At 59.8% G+C, this 20,679-nt stretch overlaps 1 protein-coding gene across 1 annotated transcript in view; it reads left to right on the top strand.

Moving 5' to 3' along the window:
* The window catches only part of ADARB2 (adenosine deaminase RNA specific B2 (inactive)), a 352,604-nt gene that overhangs the window by 313,491 nt on the left and 18,434 nt on the right, over positions 1-20,679 (top strand). Inside the window, exons 5-7 of the mRNA XM_059183687.1 lie at positions 469-637; positions 1,836-1,987; positions 9,671-9,839. Of these exons, the coding sequence (XP_059039670.1) occupies positions 469-637; positions 1,836-1,987; positions 9,671-9,839 (490 nt within the window). The remainder of the gene's footprint in view (positions 1-468; positions 638-1,835; positions 1,988-9,670; positions 9,840-20,679) is intronic.

Genomic DNA, 20,679 nt, shown 5'->3' with positions numbered 1-20,679 from the left:
CGCTCCTACCCGTGGTCCCAGGTCTTCTCTTAAGTCCTGAACAGCGCCTCCGGGGTGAACGTGCAGGGGTGCAGGGGCGGGCCCGGGGCGTGTTCTCATGGGAATCCCCGTCCTGCACACAGGCTTCCACGGGCGAATTACTCTAAGAAGATGCGACTCTCATTCCGTGGCGGCAGGATTTCCGGGGCTCATCCGGGCCGTCACGGCACGGCCAGGCGCAGGGCTCTGCCCCCACTTTCGGAACCTCAGCCTGACATCCAGCAGCCCGCCGGGCCTCCTCCCCTCCCGGTGGGCGCCGCGCTGCTCCTGCTGCCATGTCTGGGGAGGGACTGCGCCTCTCGCCATGGGCACTGGTGACCGTCGAGGCTCCGGGGGCAGGAGGTCGCCCGCAGGCTGGGGTCAGGGTCAGAAGAGGGGAGCGCGGACTCACACCCACACAGGTGGTCTGACGGCCTCTCTGCCCCGCAGGCCTGGACGTGAGGCAGGCGCAGGTCATCGTGCTGTCCTCGGGGACCAAGTGCATCAGCGGCGAGCACATCAACGACCAGGGGCTCGTGGTGAACGACTGCCACGCGGAGATCGTGGCCCGGAGAGCGCTGCTGCACTTCCTGTACGCGCAGCTGGAGCTGCACCTGAGGTAAGGGGCGGCCCGGGACAGCAGGGTGCGTCGCCGGGACCGGCAGCACCTCCCGGCCCAGACAGAGGCGTCCTCAGAGCACAGGCCACCCCCACACATGTGCCCACACGTAGGAACGCGCCCTAGCCTGGTGGCGTCTCCTGGGTCCTCCCGTGGGGACGGGACGGGGAAGCTCCTGGGGTCTGTCATAAGCCGCGGATCCCTCGGGGGGCCCACCTCACCATCTCCCAGAGGCCCTGCCTCCTGACGCATCCTTCCACAACAGAATCTGGGGGCACACACGCAGCCTCCGGCCAGGAAGTCACCGCAGAGCGGTGTTTCCCCGGGACGACAGCACCGCAGGTTCAGGCCCGGGCCGCCGGAGCCAGGCTCTCTTGAGGAGGCTCAGGACGCCGTCCCGCCAAGGAAACGGCTCAGAAACAGGGAGGTCAGCTCTGGGGCTGCCGAGGGTGCTAGGGACTGGCCTCCCAAACACGGGTTAGGGTTTCGCCTCCTAAACACCCAACTCACAGCACCAGGCCACCAACAATGACCACTGGCCTTGGAGCCCAGGAGCAGAGGCAGGAGGCAGACAGGCTTGTGGCGTGTCTCGGGGTTTCCTGGAGGGGACATTGCTCGGCTGCCGTGGGATCTCAGGACCCAGCCGACATGTTCCATCACCAACGGGGCAGAACGGGGGACGGCACGAGCAGCAGAACGCCAGAGTTCGGTGGACACAGCCTCCTGTCCTCGGGCTGGGGCTTCCGAGGGCAGGGGCCTGTGCCCATCACGGGCTGGGGGAACAGGGACACCACCCTGGGGCACGGTGGGTGCAGAAGGAAAGGGGGTACCTCCAGGGGCTGGAGGCCAAGCCCTCTCCACTTTGCAAAGTAGCTGCACTGACTCCTGGGCACCCCGAGCCGTGAGCCCCAGGAGGAGCTTTATAATGCGGAGAGGTGGCTGAGCGTCACCGAGGGGCCGGCTCCGCACTGGGCAGCCCGAGACGCAACATTCCGGGGCGCCGGGGGCCGGCCGGGTCTCCTTGCCTGTGTCACTGCCATCTCCTCCCGACGCGGCCCTGCGGGGAGAAAGCCCATGTTGGGGGGGGGGGGGGCGACAAGGGGGAAATAAGACACTAAATCAGGCAAAGCGTCGGCCCAGTGGGCGCCTTCTCTGCTCGGTTCGTACGAGGTGACCAGGACCCTCTCTCTGGCCCTAGCAAGCGCCGGGAGGACTCGGAGCACTCGATATTCGAGCGGTCCAAGGACGGCGGCTACCGGCTGCGGGACAACGTGCTGTTCCATCTCTACGTGAGCACGTCCCCCTGCGGAGACGCCAGGCTCCATTCGCCCTACGAGATCACCGCGGACCGTAAGGCACAGCCCCCTCCTCCGCCGGGCCCCGGGCCCCGTGCCAGGCCATGTGTGCTGACCACACTCGCGCTCGGGGCCTGGCGGCCTCTGCGGTGCTCGGGGGGGCCGCCCGAAGCCACAGTGTGAATCACGGAGAGTAGGGTCACTCCCCTTCATTTCAATGGGTCGGCAGCCTGCACCCCAGTCTGCAGAAGGACAGGGCAAGGCGACAGCAGTTACAAGGAGCACGAGCGAATTACTTTTCTGCAACTTTGTTTGCAGCTTTGCAGAATAACGCTGAGCTTGGTTATTTATGAACAACAAAGCTAGGGGCAGGTGTTGCCGCAGGGTGTCCACCTCCCATGTGGAGCGTTGGGCAGGACCCGCCCTCCCGGGGGTTGGATCAGAGCGGGGGTGAGTGACAGCATCCCCCGACATACAGGTCCAGTGACATCAGCATCTCCAGGAAGAAGCGTTCAGCTGCTACAGAGTGCCAGGAAACTGTCCCTGACATGGCGTGTGCGTACAACGCACACGGTGCACACGTGTGCACCACACACACACACACACACACACACGTGCGCACACATGCAGAGACCCCCAGAAGCATGTGTGCATACAACACGCACCATGCACACGTGTGCACCACACGCACACACGCGCACACACTCCTGCCCCAGAAGCAGCACCAGGCAAACAGGTCGGCAGTGAGACGGCGTGAATATGAGGGAGATGCTGATTCATCCCAGGAAACCCACCACAGGCGGGACGCACGGAGGGAAGGTTTATTTTTGGCTCTGATTTCCCCCCAGCCCGCGGAAGGCTGCGCTGGTGCTCCAATGACCAGTGGAAGCAAAGAAAAGCCCTCTGAAGCCGGCTGCGCGAGGCTCCGATGAGATAAGGGAGGTGCAGAGAAAAGAGCCCTTTGAGAAACCCTACATGATGTAACGTAATCTTTTCTCGAACGCGGGTGGCGGCCTGGCCCAGAAGAATCCCTTCTCCTTCCCGCCCGCTCTGCTCCAAGACCACGGCTCCCCTCTCCCAAGCAGCGTTTTCCTCACTGTCTTCCTCTGCGGCTGCTGGGGTTACAGACAGCGGGCAGGTCTTCCTCACTGTCTGGGGCCACATGTCCCTGATCCAGAGGCTGGCAGGTCTGCCGTCTGGTGACAGCCTCATCTTGGGTCTTGGAATGCGTCTTGTCCTGTGTCCTCACCGGGGGAGGGGACAAGGGGCCTCCTGGGGCTCTTTCAAAGGGCACGGATCCCATCATGGGGGGACACCATCCCCTTGGGGATTTGGGCTTCAACACGGGAGTTTTTGAGGGTCACAAACTCAGTCCAGAGCCACGCCCTCCAGAAAGGAAGGGGCAGAGTCAGAGTCATGGGAAGGGCACCCATGAGCTACCAGGGGCTTTCGGGGAGCTGCCCCAGGACAGACAGAGGGCTGGGGTGTCCTGGCAGGTGACCGCAGGTGTGTCCACCGTCAAGGGCCACGCAGGCACGGCTTCACTGTCACGTAGTCTCAGAGAAGGAAGGAGAAACAACATGGAACAGACTCATTTTTCTTGGAGTGTTCATCAAGCTGAGTCTACAAGAACCAACATCCCATATGAAATTGTGAAATGTGGTCCGTTAGACAGCTGCTCAGAACTGTCTCTCCATTTTCTCTCGGAAGATTTGGCACCACGAAGACCCGGCCCAGGAGGCCTCCAGTCTGGAGGAAAGGTCTGGCAGAACGTTTGGGGCCGGCTCTAATTTACCTCATTTACCGGCTTCCTCCTGAGGACCGAAGGCTGAGTGGGGACGGCTGTGCCCGCCGCGTCTCCAGGGGAACCGCTCCGGCTCATCGGGCCTGCGCCTCTGTGCACCCGGCCCCCACAGCAGCCTCCGGCTTCCAATTCCAGCACACACAGCCAGTGGCTTAGAAACTGCACAAACACACCCTCATGTGCACCCTGGGGCTCGCTTCCCGACACAGATGGCTCCTACTTCGTGGTGCTTTCAAGAAGCGGCAGGTGCTGCTCAGGGAAACCAAACAAAGCATTTCCTCCTCCTTTCCCGCGGGCACACCAGGCAGCACGCGCTGCTGCTCCCGGGTTACTTGGCCTGGCGTCCCGGCGCTTCATCTTGGGGACCCCCCAGGAGGGGCTGTCGGCGAGTCTCCTCCAGGAGCCTCATGTCACCTCCCCTTGTTCGCCCAGTAAGGGTAGAAGACCCCACTGCCCTCTGTGCGGAGGGCCTCCCAGAGAACCCGGGGCGTTCCTCGCGGGCCCAGGAAGGCTTGGACACTCAGGAACGACTCTCGCTTTGGAGAGAAACCACTGCCACCGAGGGGAGCTCTGCGTGTCAAGCCCGCCACAGTACACGTCTTTGCTTTGGAAGGATGGCAGATGGGGGGGGGGGGGGGTGCAGGGACCTCTGCTCCCGCAGGAAGCGCAGGGCTATTGGCCCATCTGCTCCCAGAGGTCAGTGCATCTGCGTCCTCCAAGTCAGCTTGGAGAAACCGCATATCCCTGCTGTAAGCCTGGCTCCGGGCTCCTACACGGAACCCTGGGAACGCAGCCCAAAGGCCTGCAGACCTGCTGGAGGTCCACCCGCAGCAGGAGCCAGCAGGAGCCCTGGGGTGGGAGCCATGACCTCCCCAGGTCCCGCACACCACCCCGCACAGCCCCTGCTGCCTGGTGCCCATCACGACGGCTCATCAGCTCTCAGCCTCCCCGCTCTGCACACCCACGTGTGCCAGGGCTCCGCACTCACCCCTCACACACGGACACCGGATGAGGCAGCTCACTCTGCGCACACCTGTGGCAGACCACGTGAGGCCGGGCGAACACAGCCCAAGGCGGGTCTAGACCATCCTGCAGCCGCAGCACACACCTCGGGAACTCATGGAGAGCAGGATCCCTGGCATCACGGAACCACGCCTGACCACCCACCCACCACAGAGACAGACAGTGGCCATGCAGCGGGGACCTATGGCCCCAGCTGTCCCGGCACGAAAGGTTCCCCGGCTTCCCTGACCCCAAACTCCCCACCGCCCGGTCTGCGTCTGGGAGAACCCAGAGCGCAGTGCTGTGAACCCGCCTCACCTGCCTCGGATGCCTGCCACTCCAGAAATTCTAAATTCCCTCGATTTATTTATTCCCACAAAAATATTCACGGAGCTAGATCATAGTTCTTCCTCCCTGGAGCCTTCAACAATGACATCACAACACTGGTCTGAGCTGCTTGGAGGTGCTGCCCGCTGGCAGCTGCGCGCCCCGCTGGGCTGTGTTCCCACAAACTCCTCTGTGAGCCTCAGCCGGGAAACGTCCACAAACGCCGTTTGCGGCCGCCTGCTGTGCCCGAGACTCTGATGCACGTGGGGTGCGCTGGGGTCTCTAAACCTCCCCAGATTCTGAGAATCTGACATGTTCCCAGTGACCGGATATCGCTGGGAATCCCCCCAACGGCCTCCTGCCCAGGTTGGGTGTGTGTCTCCCGGGCGGAGAACGCAGGCGTGTGGAACAGTCTGGTCAGGCATCTGTAGGGGACAGGCAGGCATGGGGACAGGTGACCAACATTCTTACTGGCAGGGACCAGCCTGCGCTATGTAGGTCCTTGGTCTTGCCGGCCAGGCGCGACTCCATCCGTTCTACGAAGCCGGACCCACGAGGATGATCCGCAACCTGAGTGGCGCTGGGCGGGACTGGGCGGGCCCCACACAGCTCTGAGGGGAACCTCCATGGAAGAGAGCCCTGATGAGATCCAGGGCACATCACCGGGGCTGAGCCACCAGCGTCCTCCTCCTGACTCACCAGCATCCTTAAGGCAAATGCCACTTTCATGGTGTGTCTTTTAAATAACCTGGGAAATTCAGTTCTTACGGCCATTCTCCTGGCTGCCACGGTGTACTTGCAATTCTCCCCTCTACCTTCCCCAACATGCCATGAGAAAGAGTGTGATGATGTCATAGCTTATGAGCACGTGCTACATGCCTCGCATGTTCTATGCCAACTCCTTTCATTGTGTGTCAGGGAAGTTCAAGAGATTAGACCAAAATCACAAAGCCAGGAAGTCTGAAGCATCCCAAAAGCCCCACCTTTGGGTCTGCCGACTGGGTCCCAGACCGCTGACAGGAGATGAGAACGTCTGTGCCCTGTGGAAGCAGGCATCCAGAGGGACTCCGAGCCACCACGAGCTCCCGCCACCACGAGCACCATCACTACCGCATCCCGCAGGACACACACGACAGACGCTGCAGATGTGATTACAGGAAGCAGCCAAGTGCATCACAGGGTTCCCTCTGGGATGCACACACCTTCGGAAGACGGTTTGGAAGTTAAAAGGTTAAAAGGTTATGTGGTGCTAGACATACTGTCTTCTGTCCCGAGGCCTCTCTCTCCCATCTGCAGGCCTCCTGCCCGCCAGCATCACAGCGGCCCCGCATCGCTCTCCAGACACGGCCGTGCTCCCTACATGGACACCAGCAATGGCCATTCGTGTCCACCCACTTTGATTCTGTCCTAAAAATACAGTATTGACCTGAACAACCCTGGAAAGCATATGACCCCTTCCTGCATCTTCACAGCCGTCTTCCAAGCTCTCACACTGATAAGCACGCCAGCGATGAGTCTGGGAATACCAGCAGCAGATGAGAATGTTCTCGTGGATTTGGAGGATGGATTTGCACCCTGCAGACTGCAACGCCTCAGACCCGCGGCAGCCTGTGCAGACTCAGCCCCTGCGGCCTCTGGCTGGACCGGTGTCTGCGGCGCCTCCAGACTAACTTCAGCTCCCTCGCACCTCTCACAGCGGCGGAAGAGCGGAGGAGATGGGCTCTACCGGATCAGGGCACTCAGAACAGCGCCCGCAGCCAGGCCGGATCACACTCGTCGGGGAGCATGCCAGGGAAGGCAGCCCAAGATGCCGCACCTCCAAAAACAAACGGGTCTCAGGAGCGCCTCCTGCAGCTGGCTCTTCAGGCAACACTAATCCACCTGAAAATGTCAAGTTCCCTCCCACGGACCAGTCGTTAACTCAAGCCAGGACTCCCTGTCGTTGCGCATTCACTGAGTGCAGAGTCTACTTCACGGAAAGTTTGTGGTGCAGAAGCAGTGGGTAGGAACTGAATAAAGCCTAACAAGGTAACAGGCAACTTCCGGGGCTGAAAAGTGGCACAACAGTTGAAGCACCAGGAGAACAAGGATGCCATAATTAATAGAAGGAGAGAGCAAACATACCATATTCCCTGAGAAAATACCTCTCCCACAGGACAGCAAGTCCCTGACACTGTGGTAAACTGTAGAAACTGAAGTGTATAGGTCCTCCGCTCTCCCCCTGCTAAGGTTGATGACACCAGTAAGACCCCACCTGGACCATGTAGAAAGTTGGGTCCAAGCAAAGGTTTGTTCAAGGGTTTTTAAGTCATATGAACTATTTTAAGTTCATTATATCATCTTCACCAACAACACTATCATCACCACCACCACCATCACCACCACAATCATCACCACTACCACCACCACCACCATCACCATCACCATAATCACCAACACCTCCATCATCACCATGATCACCATCATCACATTCACCATCACCACTACCACCAACATCATTAACACCTCTACCACCACCATCATCACCATCATCAACACCACCACCATCACCACCATCATCATCATCAACACAATCAACACCACCATCACCATCATCACCATCATCATCACCATCACCACTATCACAACCATCATCACCATCATCAACACTTCCATCATCACCATCACCACTACCACCTCCATCATCACCATCACCACTACCACCTCCATCATCACCATGATCACCATCATCACATTCACCATCACCACTACCACCACCATCATCACCATCATTAACACCTCTAACATCACCATCAACACCATCATCAACACCGCCACCAACACCATCACCATCACCACCACCATCACCATAATCACCAACACCTCCATCATCACCATGATCACCATCACCACTACCACCACCATCATTAACACCTCTACCATCACCATCATCACCATCATCAATAGTACCACCACCATCACCACCATCACCATCACCATCACCACCACCATCAACACCACCATCACCATCATCACCATCATCATCACCATCACCACTATCACAACCATCATCACCATCATCACCAACACCTCCATCATCACCATCACCACTATCATCACCATCATCACCACCAACAACACTATCACCATCACCATCACCCCCATCATCATCTTCATCATTATTGTAACCACTGTTCTTGACCATCCTCATCATCACCACCACCGTCATTGTCACCATCTGACTCCTAGTACCATTTGAAGCTACAGAGATCTGCACTCTCACCATCACCGTCAAGGAGCATCTCTGGCTGTGCTGACCCAGGCTCGGTCTCTCAGTTCTTGCATCTGTGGGCGACTCATAGATTACCCAAAACTAGATCTCATCAAGCACCTCATTGGTGAGGATCAAAAAGCAACCTGAACCCTTTTAAAAGTTTACTTCCTACAAGGAGTACAGTGAGCAATCTTTCTCCCTAAAACATAGACTTTTGAAACTATGGAAATCTCGTGAAAAAACTTCAGTTCCTAGAAACAGAAAATATCCTGCCAATCATTTTGAGATCTGTAAAAGAAGATACACATATAAATCCACAAGTTACTACTTGATGCCTCAGTAAGGATAAATAAGGCAGAAATCCTATTTCCACAACTTCAAAACTAATATCAAAACTTTGTAAAGAAAGTATCTTTAATATCCATCCACGTCAGCATACATATGTAAATGCTAGAATCACTATATTAAATATCATTTGTATGCAAATCACTTAACCACTTCCATATTCCAGTATAATCCAGGCTTAACGTGCAGAACTTTTTATGGAAAGAGAGAATCAAGACAATCTTCCCTTTACACATGCTATTTCTCCAAATAACTGTGGGGTTTGGGGTGCGCAGTGTGTGTGTGTCTATGTGCACACGCATGCTAGGGGGCTCTGGGAAGGAAAGCAGAACAGGGATGAGGGCATGAAGGGCCCACAGGAACCAGTTCATAGGCTCCACCTCGTCGTTTGTCCTACAGACCCTGGGTGAGCGCAGACGCCCCGCTGCGTGTGCCCGTCTGAGCTCATCCGTCCCCACGGCTCAGGACACAGGCAGCAGTATTAGCCCGAGTTTAGGACTGTGCCGCAGTGGTCACAAGCAACCTCTCCAAGGTTACGCAGCTAGAAAACAATGCAGCCAGGATGAAAACCTCTCCTGGTCTACAGAGCACAGCCCTCGGGCCAGATCCACCACGGCCTTTCCAGGTGGTGCGGGAACGATCTTTAGATGGCTGGGAGAGGGGCAGAGAGCAGCATCTCGCAGCAGCGGACGGCAGGGCGCTCGATCGCTGCGCCCCGAGTACCACATGCAGCGCGGCCGCGCTCGCTCACTGGGCTGTCCGAGCGCGCGGGCCTCCGACACTGACGGCCCCGGGGCCTTTAGGGGAAGTCAGGGCCGGTGTAGGGGGGCGCTCTGAGCACAGCTCACACCAGCCCCCACCCTCCACGGGGCACTCATCTGTGCCTCCCCAGCCCAACAGCTGTCCTGGGCAGGTGTCTGTGGGGACCGGCCCCACCCCTGCACAGCTCCAGGCAGGGACTCCCGGGCTCCACACCAGCAGGCTCACGGCTCCCTCTCGCCTCCTAGTGACCAGCAGCAAGCACGTGGTCAGGAAGCTCCGCGGGCACCTGCGCACGAAGATCGAGTCTGGGGAAGGGACCGTCCCTGTCCGGGGCCCCAGCGCGGTACAGACGTGGGACGGCGTCCTGCTGGGTGAGCAGCTCGTCACCATGTCCTGCACGGACAAGATCGCCAGGTAACGGCCCCTTGCTCACCTCCGCCCAGGTGGCTGCGGCCTGGCAGGGCTGAGTGAGGGCAGAATGGATAAGGCATCTGTGGGGGCGGGGAGGGGTGTCCTAGGTCACAGGCCGCACTCCCGGCTTCCAGGGCTCCACTGAGCACGGGCCAGCAGCCCCCAGCTGCCGCCGCCAGCAAACACTCATATGGAAGAGCCTCGGTCCACGTCGGACTGTCCGCCTGCACCAGCCTGGCCCGCTGGTCCGTCGGGAGCCACACGGTGCTTTCAGGCCCACCGTCGCTGAGCACCACCCGGGGGGCCGCCTGCGTCCTGGGTCAGCTCTCCCACTGTGGGGCGCCCTGTCAGGCAGGCCTCTTCCTGTTCTCTAAGGACTGAAGGACCTTCCAGGAAACGCATCCACTGTACCGCCGCCGGCTGGAAGTCCTCCCCACGCCGTAAGAGAATCTCTTTTTAGAAGGAACCTCAAAAGCCCCCCCTTGGAGGGTCTCGGTGGGGAGCCAGCAGGAGGACAAGGGGTTTGCTAAAGGGCACGCAGGTGCCCCTCAAAGGCACCTTCTGTTCAGGGAGGGGCCCCCTTGCTCGCGACCCCACCACCACCCCCTTCCCGTGCTGCCCCACACGTGCCAGCCCCACGGGGCAGCATTCCTGTCACCGAGGTTTGGAAGCAGTCCAAGCCCCTGGTAAGCAGGACTCTGCCCCCACAGAGCAGGGTGTGGCCACCATGAGGGCGGCCGGAGCACCAGCTGGTGGTGGAAAGCCTTGCTGAGAGTGACCCCCAAATCCACGGATTAATGTGTAATCCATGAACTAGAACACTGTGGCCTCGGGGCAAGCCCCCCGCCACCCCGACTTTCAGCCACATGGCTGCTCCCAAGACCTTCGGCCTGGAAGGGCTTGGGGCTGGAACCCACAGGACTGAGGAGGCAGGAGGCCGAGGTTAAGGGGCGGGGGGACACCGAGGCTCCGGAGGGGCCAGAGTCCATCCAGGGGACAGACTTGGAGGCCGGGTGGGGTGTCCCCAAGGGGCCATGGAAGGTGCGCCCTCCCCAGCGTGTTCCCCCGGCATTCCCGGGGTGGACTCCGTGAGGTGGGACTGTGTGTTCACCGCAAACAGCGCCTCACGCGAGGCTGGGCCCACCCCCGCCGCCCCGCAGACCTTTGCCCCCAGGCCCTGAGCACAGGCGAGATGCAGCTTTTCTCCCTGGGAGGCTCAGCACGGGGCTGGCAGGGGCAGGCAGGTGAGGCCAGGCAGAGCAAGGGGCGGCCACCGCAGGCCCCACACACGGGGCCCCTGCCTCCCCAGATGTGCCGGACTCAGGGACAAACCGAGCTCTCCTGGGACTCAGCCAATGGCTGCAGGAGAAATGGAGCCGTGTACTTCCCGGGCTGCGGCTCTGCTCTGGGCCCGCAGAGGCAACAGACAGTCTAATGACAATAAATCAAGCCACCGATTTCTGCATCAAAGGGAAAGGCCCAGATTCGTCAAGCAGCTCATCTTTCAGAGGAAAATGTATTCCTCCTTGTTAATACTCTCGTCTATTCAGGAAGCAGGAAAGAGGGGGTAGTTTTCACCTAACTGAAATGCTCTCGCTGCCTGGAGATCACATCGGGTTTCTAAATTAACTGAGTCCCTAGAAAAAAAGTGAATTAATGCCGCAGCCCTGAGACTTCGCTGTCTATGGGATCCCACGTCGACCGGCGGCCGGTGAATCGCGGGAGAAGCCCCGCACGACGCCGGCGTGCACGGGTGTGCTGCCGAGTCAGGCTCCGCCCTTTCTCATCAAACCACCCGGAGGAACAAAAGACCAGCTGGCATCCCGCCAGGGGCTTCAGACGCCGCCCTGGCTTGAGAATGAGTCTAGCCTGCCTCGGAGGAAGACGCTGGTGTCTGGGGCCGGCCAGAAGGACAGCGCTCTCTCCCTGAACCAACCCAGGAGGGGAAGGACTGCAGCCCCACGGGAAGCCTCTCTCCATGCGCCGAGCTCCGGTCCGCACGTCTGGTAGCGAGCCCTCCTCACTCACCCCTCCCAGCCCTCACCCACCGCCCTCCTGCCCCCATCCCCGTCTTCTCTCTGAGCACACGGACGTGGGAGTCACGCCCCTCCTCCCAGGAGGACCCCCTCAGCTCTCCAGTCTGCGCACGGCCGCTGAGCCAACTCAGCCCACGAGAGCCGATGGTCATCAGGGAATCTTGAAAGCAGACGAGTAAACACAGTTGTCCTTAAGGGTCAAATAACAAAAACTTTCAACTAAAAAAGTTATATCAAAAACAGGCAAAAAATAGTCAAAACTCAACCTTTCCTAACCACATTACTCCTACGTTTGCTCATTTCGCACGCACGGTGTCCGCACGAGGGAGGTGCGCAAAACACCCGCCCACCGCGGGTCCAGCCCCAAACCCAGGTCAGGGCTCCGCGCCAGTTGCATGAAACCGGCCACGGCAGTGGTGTTTACACCCCGGAAATGGGCAGAGGCCGCCAGTCGGTGCCCTTTTTGCGGGGGGAGCTTGCTGTTACCCACACCCGTCAGAGTCGTAGGTCTCAAGTCACAGAGACTCCAAGTAACGTGTGCGTCATCTCCCTCGGGACGAAGTGAGCACACAAAGGCAGGAACCCAAACAGGCGTGTGTGTGAAGGCGGGAGACGCACAGACAAGGCTCATCCCACGCAGGAGGCCACGACCCGTCGTGGCCGTGTCCCACCTGTCCCCGCCCCCACTGCGACGGGGACAGCCGCTCGCATCCGACCCCACCCGTGCCTCCCGCCTTCCTTGGAGCCTCCAGCTTCATCCCCTCCTGTTCCTGCAGCTACTGGCCTGAAACTGGCCACGCGGTCACCACATGCTCGTCCTTCTTCCCTTCCAGAGCCAACCCCTGAACCCAGCGCCCTTCCCTCGGTGACTACTCACTTGCTCTCTAACCCACACTTCCGGGGGGACCATCGGTGCTCACTCCCGACCACCGCCAAGGGCGTCTGGCTTCCACCTGCGCTGCTCGGGAGAGCCCGTCCCCACGGCATCCGACAGGTCACTCGTGGGTCCCGTGGGGCTGCCTGCCCCCCCAAAGCCGGAGCGCCACATCACAATGGTGCTCGCAGGAGAAACAGGCAGGTGGACGGGGGACGGAGACCGCCCAGCGTCTGTGCGGGATCATTTGTGGAGGAGACGGGGAGCAGGTGACCGGTGCCGGCAGCAGCTGCTGAGGACAGTTACCCACAAATATCCAGAAACTCATGTCGGTCACTGCAGAAAACCACCAGGAAGATGGGGCTTCTCGGACACGCCGACGTCCCTCTGATGAGGCCCCACACCCTCAGTCCTGAGCCCTCACATGGTGTGCACAGGTGCATCCCATCGGCGAGCAGGGAACGCTGCGCAGCTGGGACCCCCTGTCCAGGCGGCCACGGCCTCCCACATGGACAGCACAGCACAGGGGGCCCAGTGGGATCCCGAACCTGGGGGCCTTCCCCCCTCCCCTAGCCCCAGAGATGGCTCGGCAGACGTAGGGACGCAGCCTCTGCTGGGCCCTCACTCTGCCGGCAGCTGTCTGCGCCGCCCGCAAACCGCTCGGTTTACTCTCAGGACAGACACGCTTCCCTGGGGACCGGCCAAGGCTCTTAGCCCAGGTGCTGCTGGGACCCGCGAGTCACGTCCACGTGGTGACAGAGGCGGGTCTGGGGGGCACTGACCTCGCCACATAATGCAGGCGCGTTTATTTGGAGGGAAAACGGTGAATAAACTTGTATCTTTAGTTAAGGAAGAGAAGTGCACCCACGAGACCAATCTGTACTCCTGCAAACCCCCCACATCCATGAATCGCGAAGGGAGCGGGCTCCATCCAAAGATCTGAACCAGCACAGCTGCTTACTTCCCTCCGAGATCCAAGGCAACACACAGGTGTCCGTTTTGGATCAAAGACAGCCACGCGACATGAATTAGAGCACACAGACCTTCTGAGCGTGATCTCCTGAGCCACAATGGGTATCGTGTCACACCATCAGTGTTGAGATGGTGCAAAGACAGGTTTACAGCAAAACATGTGACACAAGGCTTCAAGCTTTAACCGTGGTTTACAGCGTGCCGTAGAACACCGTGAACACACGTCCTGGATGCCGGCCCTCAGACAGCGCCTCCCCTGTCCTTCCTGTCCGGCCAGTTGCTCTTCTCAGCCCTCTGACTGGGCTTCTGGCTTCCCCCGTGGCCCTGCAGCAGCAGGGGGCCCGTCCGTGGGAACGGGAAGCAAGGCGGCAGACTGTACCCCTGACCGGCCCAGGTCTCCACTGGAGACGAGCGCCTCACCGCAGAGGAAGCTCCGTCCCTTCAACACCAGCGGCACGGGCTCGTCCACGAGGCCCTCCGTCTCCTGGGAATCACGGAGGGAGGCTGCAGTCCTTCTCTCTCTCCACAGGCAACTCTCCTCCCCCATGAGGAGGACTGGAGGCTGTCACCCCGCCTGGCCCCCGGCCCCCTGGAACACCACCTCGGCGGCCCCCTCTGGGATCTGAAGTTCTGCGACAGGACGTGCTCAGCACGGGGCGCCCCCCCACCCACATCACCTTGAGACCGCCCCCCGCCTCCGTGCATGACCCATGTGCACTCCCTGGGTCCTCCCGGAAATTCTGGAGCACCTGCCGGGCTTGGGTGACTCCCACGGACGTGACACTCACAGCCACTCTGAGACACGAAGAGGCCACCCAGAAGCAACAGACCTAAGTCCTGTGCCCCGTGGAAGGACAGTGGGGCCCCACAGTCAGGAGGGTGGAGCTCTCGCGGCCTGGGGCGGTGCAGGGTGGCCCCGGGGAACACTGAGAGAGTGACAGAAACCGCAGAGTCTGGGCGGCTGCGGTGAGCCGGATGCAGGACGCGGAGAGCATGGGCAGAGGCCCCGACCACAGATGCAGGCCCGGCTTCTCTAAGTCAAGGGGACTGTCCAAGGTGAAAAGGGCAGCTGTGGGCATGGTGACGTCATAGTCACTAAACTCCTGTCGAAGGTGTGGGGCTGCAGCTGGAGAAGCCCGTGCGCCGGGGCGTCCTGCGCAAGTCAGCACAGGGAACCACGCCCGCGTTCTTGAAGGCTTCGCTCGGCGCGCGGGCTCCCAGCTGCCTGACGGAGGTCACGCTTGGCTCCATTGGAAAGTAACGCCTGGGGCATCCCGTGCAGCGGGAGGGGAGAGGCTCCAGAGCCAGAGAGCCGAGCAGTGCAGACCCGGGCGTCCTGGGTCATGCGAGAGCTCTCTGCTGCCCCGTGCTTGGGGAAAGACACCCCACGGCCTCAGAATGGGGACACGCAGCCAAAATTATTCCCCCTAAAAATAATCCTGACCCTGAACATAGCACAAAAGAAAATCTGGTGTCTTTTGTTAGGGATACAGTTGTCAATCACCATGGACATTCTTGGGTCGTCAGAGACTTTTCAAAGTGAAACCATTTCTCTGTAGATTCTGTACAAATGGCAGAAATGCGGTCTCAAAGATAAGTCAGTCCCAGGGCTCCAGTCGGGGACAGTCCGTCCCTCGCGGCTGAACTGGCCTCGTGGGGAAACCAAACCAACCGCAAAGCTCCCCACGGTGGGCGCCCCGCGATGCCCCGACACTGGGGGTCTGCTGCCTGCAGACGAAGGGGCCGCTGAGCGAGACCAGGAGACAAGCGTCACGCCCGACTGCCGAAGCCGAGCTCGGAGAGCGGCTCCCCGTTACTGAGTCAAACGCAGGGAGGAGACACGAGGAAAAGGGGAAAGTACGAGAGACAGCAGTACCCCGGCGGGGACAGACGGCAGCAGCCAGCGTCCACTCCGGCCGGACTCGGCCGTCAGGGCCGCCGCGCTGACCATCCCCTCGGCAGACGGGGCGCTGCGCGGCGCCCTCAGGGTCCGTGGAGCTCCGGCCTCGGGGCGGTCCGTGGGCACGGCTCCCTGTTCCCGGGCATCCGGAGCTTCCCCCGATGGCTACGGGGATGATGGAGCCCATGACATCCTCACACGAAGGCTTCACACCCGGACACACTCCCCTGCGAGGGTCACAGAGCCCACCCACGGTAGAGGGGAACCAGGAGGTGCTCGCAGATGAGACAGGATGGGACCTCCCGATGGGCCACAGCAGATGCCACAGGCTGAACCGTGGCCCCTGAAACAGCATGTCCATGTCCTCACAGCCAGAACCTGCAGAAGTGCCCTCAGGTGTCGCACTCAGCAAGCACGAGGGGCGATTCTGGTTGGCTCTGCATTCAGCCACATGGGTCCTTGTAAGAGGGGACCCGGGGACAAGGAGGTGACGTGTCTACAAGCCACAGAACAGCAGGGCAGCCAGCAGCAAGCCCCCAACAAGGATCAGAGAAAGGCCTGGTCCGGCTTCCCCAGAGCCCCGAGCACACCTGGACCTCACGCTGGAGCCTCGGGGGCTGAGAGAGAATCCGTGGCTGTCATTTCCAGCCCCCACAGGGTGTGTGCCACCACGACCCCGGGAGACCAGACCCCCAGAGGTGAGAGGTGGGCTCGCTTAGCCCAACTCGTGTGGTCTTTGGAAAATCACGCAACAAGACCAAGCCACAGTAAAGTCTGCTTCCACAACGCCACCACCCATTCCCCGGTGAGGACAGCGTCACGACAGAGAGGAAGCCGCTCCCCGGCCACCATGGCAGCCGACCTTCCGCAGCGCAGACTAGGAGGGTAACTGCGCCCCCGAGAGCATCAGACTCCTCCTCCAAGAGACACCAGAGCGCAGGTGCCGCGGCTCCACGAGACCGTGGAGGGGGGACAGCTAATGGCACTGTCGTGGGCGCCTTCCCGAATGCGCGCTCTGCTTCTCCCGCCGCAGTCGCCCACCCACGCGCGCTCCCACGGCACACACCGCCCCCTGCAAAGAGGGGAACCAAAGCCGGGTGCTCTGCCTCTGCACGCAGGTTTCCAATCTGAGCGGCACATAAAAGTGTAAATCTTCTGGAACTAATGTTCCTTTAGCTATGGTTTCTAATTTTAAGTACCTGAGCTTGATTATTGATCACAATGTGTCTTTAAATGAATAGATTAAAACTTTCTCCATAAAAATGAACTGTAAAAAATTAGAGCTGTTCTCCGGGGAGGAGGGCACTGCCTGACTTCTAAACTCGGATTTCAGACGGTGAAGAGTGACTTCCTCCTTCTGACCGCAGCCGTGGGCGGCGCCTCTCAGCTCCCCACCACCAGCCCCCTGCCCCCGATCTGCTGGTGGTCGTCCTCTGCTGGAATGTTCCCCGCTCCGTGGGAATCAAGTGGCAGTGCTGCTCATCTTTCCGTTCTGGAGATACAGGTCCTTTTAAAAGACGTCCTCCCAAACACCCGCCCCAGGATGCCCGGTTCAACAGCCCTGCTACGCTTCCGGCACCAAAGACGTGGTGGCAGTCTGCCCGCACCCAGTCTTACAGAAGCTCCAGCGGCAACGTCAGGAACACGCTCCCAGTACAAACACCGCCTATCTGGCGCCTCATCTCTTGTACCTAAAGCAACACGGATCTGCACGGCTCCACCCCACCCCACCCCGGACTCTGCAAACGGCTGGGAAGCTCAGTTTCTGCAAAACCATCTGGAAATCTGGTTGGCCCCACAGGAGACAAGACCTTGGTCCAAGGAAAGCAAAGGGGTCGGTGAAGCAACCACGTGAGTCAAGGCCACGGACATCTCATGCATGGTACAGCGCCAGCAGGACATGGCGGGGTCCTGATGCTGGGACCGAGGGGAGGGAGACCGTGTCTGGGGACTTGAGAAGAAATAGCCTCGAGCGCAGGTCTGGGCAGAAGGAGCTCATGGTGCACACACAGTAGCCAGAGCTTCACCTTCCGGTTCCATCTCCACAAAAGGAACAAAAGGGGCTCCCTAGAGTAATAGAATCACACTTGTCCTCCAGGAATCAGGGGCCGAATACAGCCCGTCTCAGGAGGGCCATGGGGCCCAGAGCTCTGAGAGCCAGCCGGAGCCTGGAGCTGGCCATGGGGACACCGGCCCGTGGCTCAATCAGCACTGGAAACCCCACGCATCCTGGAAACCCCACATGCAGGACGCGCACGTGCTGGCACGGAGAACAGAGAGACATGGTCGGAAAAACCGAGTCACCGTGCTGCTCTCCGTCTGGCCAGACTGCTCACACTCAGTCTGTCGGGCAGCTGCAGACAGAAATGTTGGGTCGAGAGAGGACGTGGCCCAGGTAGGTTTCTGCAAAACAGACATGAGACAGTGTGTAAGCAGAAGTAATTTCTTTCAGCTGAAAATAACCCAAAGTGGCAGGACATCATCCTGACCCAAGCCCGACCACCAGGACACCTGTATCCCCAGCTTCTGCCATCACTGCTGATGTCCAGGGGACTCTGAGCGCCATGACACACACAGACATCCTGAGGACCTATCGGTAGCCAGAGGTCACCTCAGAGCAGACAGGCATCCACTATCTGTAACAACCGTCCCAAAACAGAGGGGCCTGAAACACACCACGCACTCTGCAGGCAAACCTTCTTTGTGCAGGGGACTTGATCGGACAGCATCCGCACGGGCAGCCCCTGGGGTCAGGGGCCACTCTCCATACGGAACGCTCACACGGCTGGCCAGCTGGGGTTGACGGGCACCTAGGAGCTCAGCCAGGCTGTGGGCTGAGTCCCCTTCCTGGACTGCTTGGCTGGAATCCAGAAGGACATGGTAGCGTGAGCGAGAGCAGGGGGACAACACGTGTGGTTTCCACGGAAATGGTGAGTTCCCTAACTCGACCAGTTCACGGCGTCTGAAGGAGTGAGCAGAGGGGCCGGCCGGAGAGCAGTGAGGACAGAGAGCAGCGTGGACAGAAGGCGGTGACCGTGTCCCTGGCCGGCAGGTGAGCTGCGGGCGGCCATATCCAAGCTCCTCCGGGAACAGACGGTAATTATCTAACAGCCCCTACTAAGAAGCCGTTAGATGATTCCAGGCCTTTCGTTTTGCTTTGTTTGCTTTGCAACAGCCAACAATTCTCTCGCGACTGTGCTCGCACCTGTGGCCTGCGGATCCCCAGCGGTGACGTCCCTGAGTGGAGGAGTTCCTGGTCTGGCCCTTCCCTTTTGCTGGGAAAGTCTGCACCAGCAGACGGGAATGGGATGGGCCACTTGCGCACGAGTGCCGCAGGATCACCCGCCTCGTCGCCTCGTCGAAGGGCGGGAGAGGAAGGTTTTGACTGGAGCCCGGGGGGCAGGTACCGACGCCCAGACTGGGAGGGAGTAAGTCCTCTCCTGCAGACTCTGAAATGACTGAGAAGCAGACACTACGTTATGACCATGCACTCGGCACAGGACCCAGCATTCTAAGCGTAGCAGCCGGAGAACCCCCTGGAAGGCTCGCTGAAGCTCGCTCTGCCAGTCCTGAGCTTCTGAGTCCGTCGGTCTGAGGTGGGGCCCAGAGTGTGCATTTCTCTCAAGTCCCCGGTGATGCACATACAGCCCGTCCAGACCCCACACTTCAAGGACCGCTGCTGTAGGCTGTCGTCCAGCGTAGCAAGCAAAGTGGTCACAGGAATGCAGCTCACGGAAGTCACACCTGGGATTTGCCCTGAGCTTTTGACTCCAACGTCTGTGCCGACCGCCTGGCCGCAGAAGGGTCTCGGCTTGTCATGCGTCAGAATCACTGTGGCATCGGGCACCGGCAAGGCGGATGCCTGGTCTGCACCCCGGCCCCATGATGTCCGAGTGTGGGGGCACCTGGCACCAAGGGAATCTCGGAGCCTCCGACATGAGCCCAGCGCGCACGGAAGCTGGAAACCACCCGTCTGCAACGCTGCGGTCATTCCGGCAGAACAGGGAGGGCTGCGTCTCCCTCATGGCTCCTGCCCCAACCTGGACTTCACGAGTGGAGCAAAGTCTGGGGGTTCTTCCCAGCCGGGTGTGGCTGGACATTCAGATGATGGGCAAGCTGTGCTATGGATGAGGAAAAACACGAAGCAAGTACGTAACCCCACCCCCGCTTCACGGAGATGTGACTGACACAGTATTACGGGAGTTTAAGGCATAGACAGTGCCCTTGATGCGTTGACACACGGGGACACAGTCGCCACCGAAGCTTTGGCTAACACGCCAGCACATCGCCGTTACCACTTCCCTTTTGTGGCAAGAACCTTCGGGATCTACTCTTTGTAATCTCAAGTATATAATACGGTCTTACTAAACACAGTCTCTGCGCTATAATTGGATCCCCAAACTGATCACTCTTCTGAGAGTTCGCGCTTTGACCAACGTCTCCCTCCTTCCCGCACGGCCTTCAGCCCCCGGCAACCACCACTTCACTCTGCTTCTGCGAGTTCGGCTTTTGTGAATTTCATGGACAAGTGAGATCGCGCAGTACCTGTCTTTCTCTCTGACTCATTCACTTCGGACAATTCCTTCAAGATTCATCCAAGCTGCCACTCTTACATTCACGTCTTTAATCCGCCTGGCGTTTGCTTCGGGTGTGGTGGGAGAAGAGGTCCAGCCTCATTCCGCTGCGGGTCCGGCCGCTTTTCCCGGCCCCACGTGGTGGCGAGACCGCCTCCGCCCTCTGCCCGGTGCGCGTCCTCAGGTCCTCTGCCACGGACTGGTTCCGGGCTCTGTTCCGTTCCGTTGATCGACGTTTCTGTCTCACGCCAAGTAAGCGTCTGTTCTGATCGTACCCGAAGACGGTGCCGTAGACGTCCCTGTAATTTAGGGGAGTTACACCACCCTGGAGGGCCACAGCAAGGAGGTACAGAAACGGGCAAGAACCCCAACTGTCCGAAGCATGTGACAGGAACCCCAGTCCCCTGTCTTACGGGCCAGGGCACACGGGTGGTGACCCTCTGGGGTAGGGCTCATCCCTGTGACTGTCCCTGCTGAGTCTTAGAGG

This window comes from Mustela lutreola, chromosome 8 (genome assembly GCF_030435805.1).
Source record: "Mustela lutreola isolate mMusLut2 chromosome 8, mMusLut2.pri, whole genome shotgun sequence".
Classification (NCBI taxonomy): domain Eukaryota; kingdom Metazoa; phylum Chordata; class Mammalia; order Carnivora; family Mustelidae; genus Mustela; species Mustela lutreola.
Note: the sequence above shows the minus strand (reverse complement) of the source record. Positions and strands in the feature narration are given on the sequence as shown.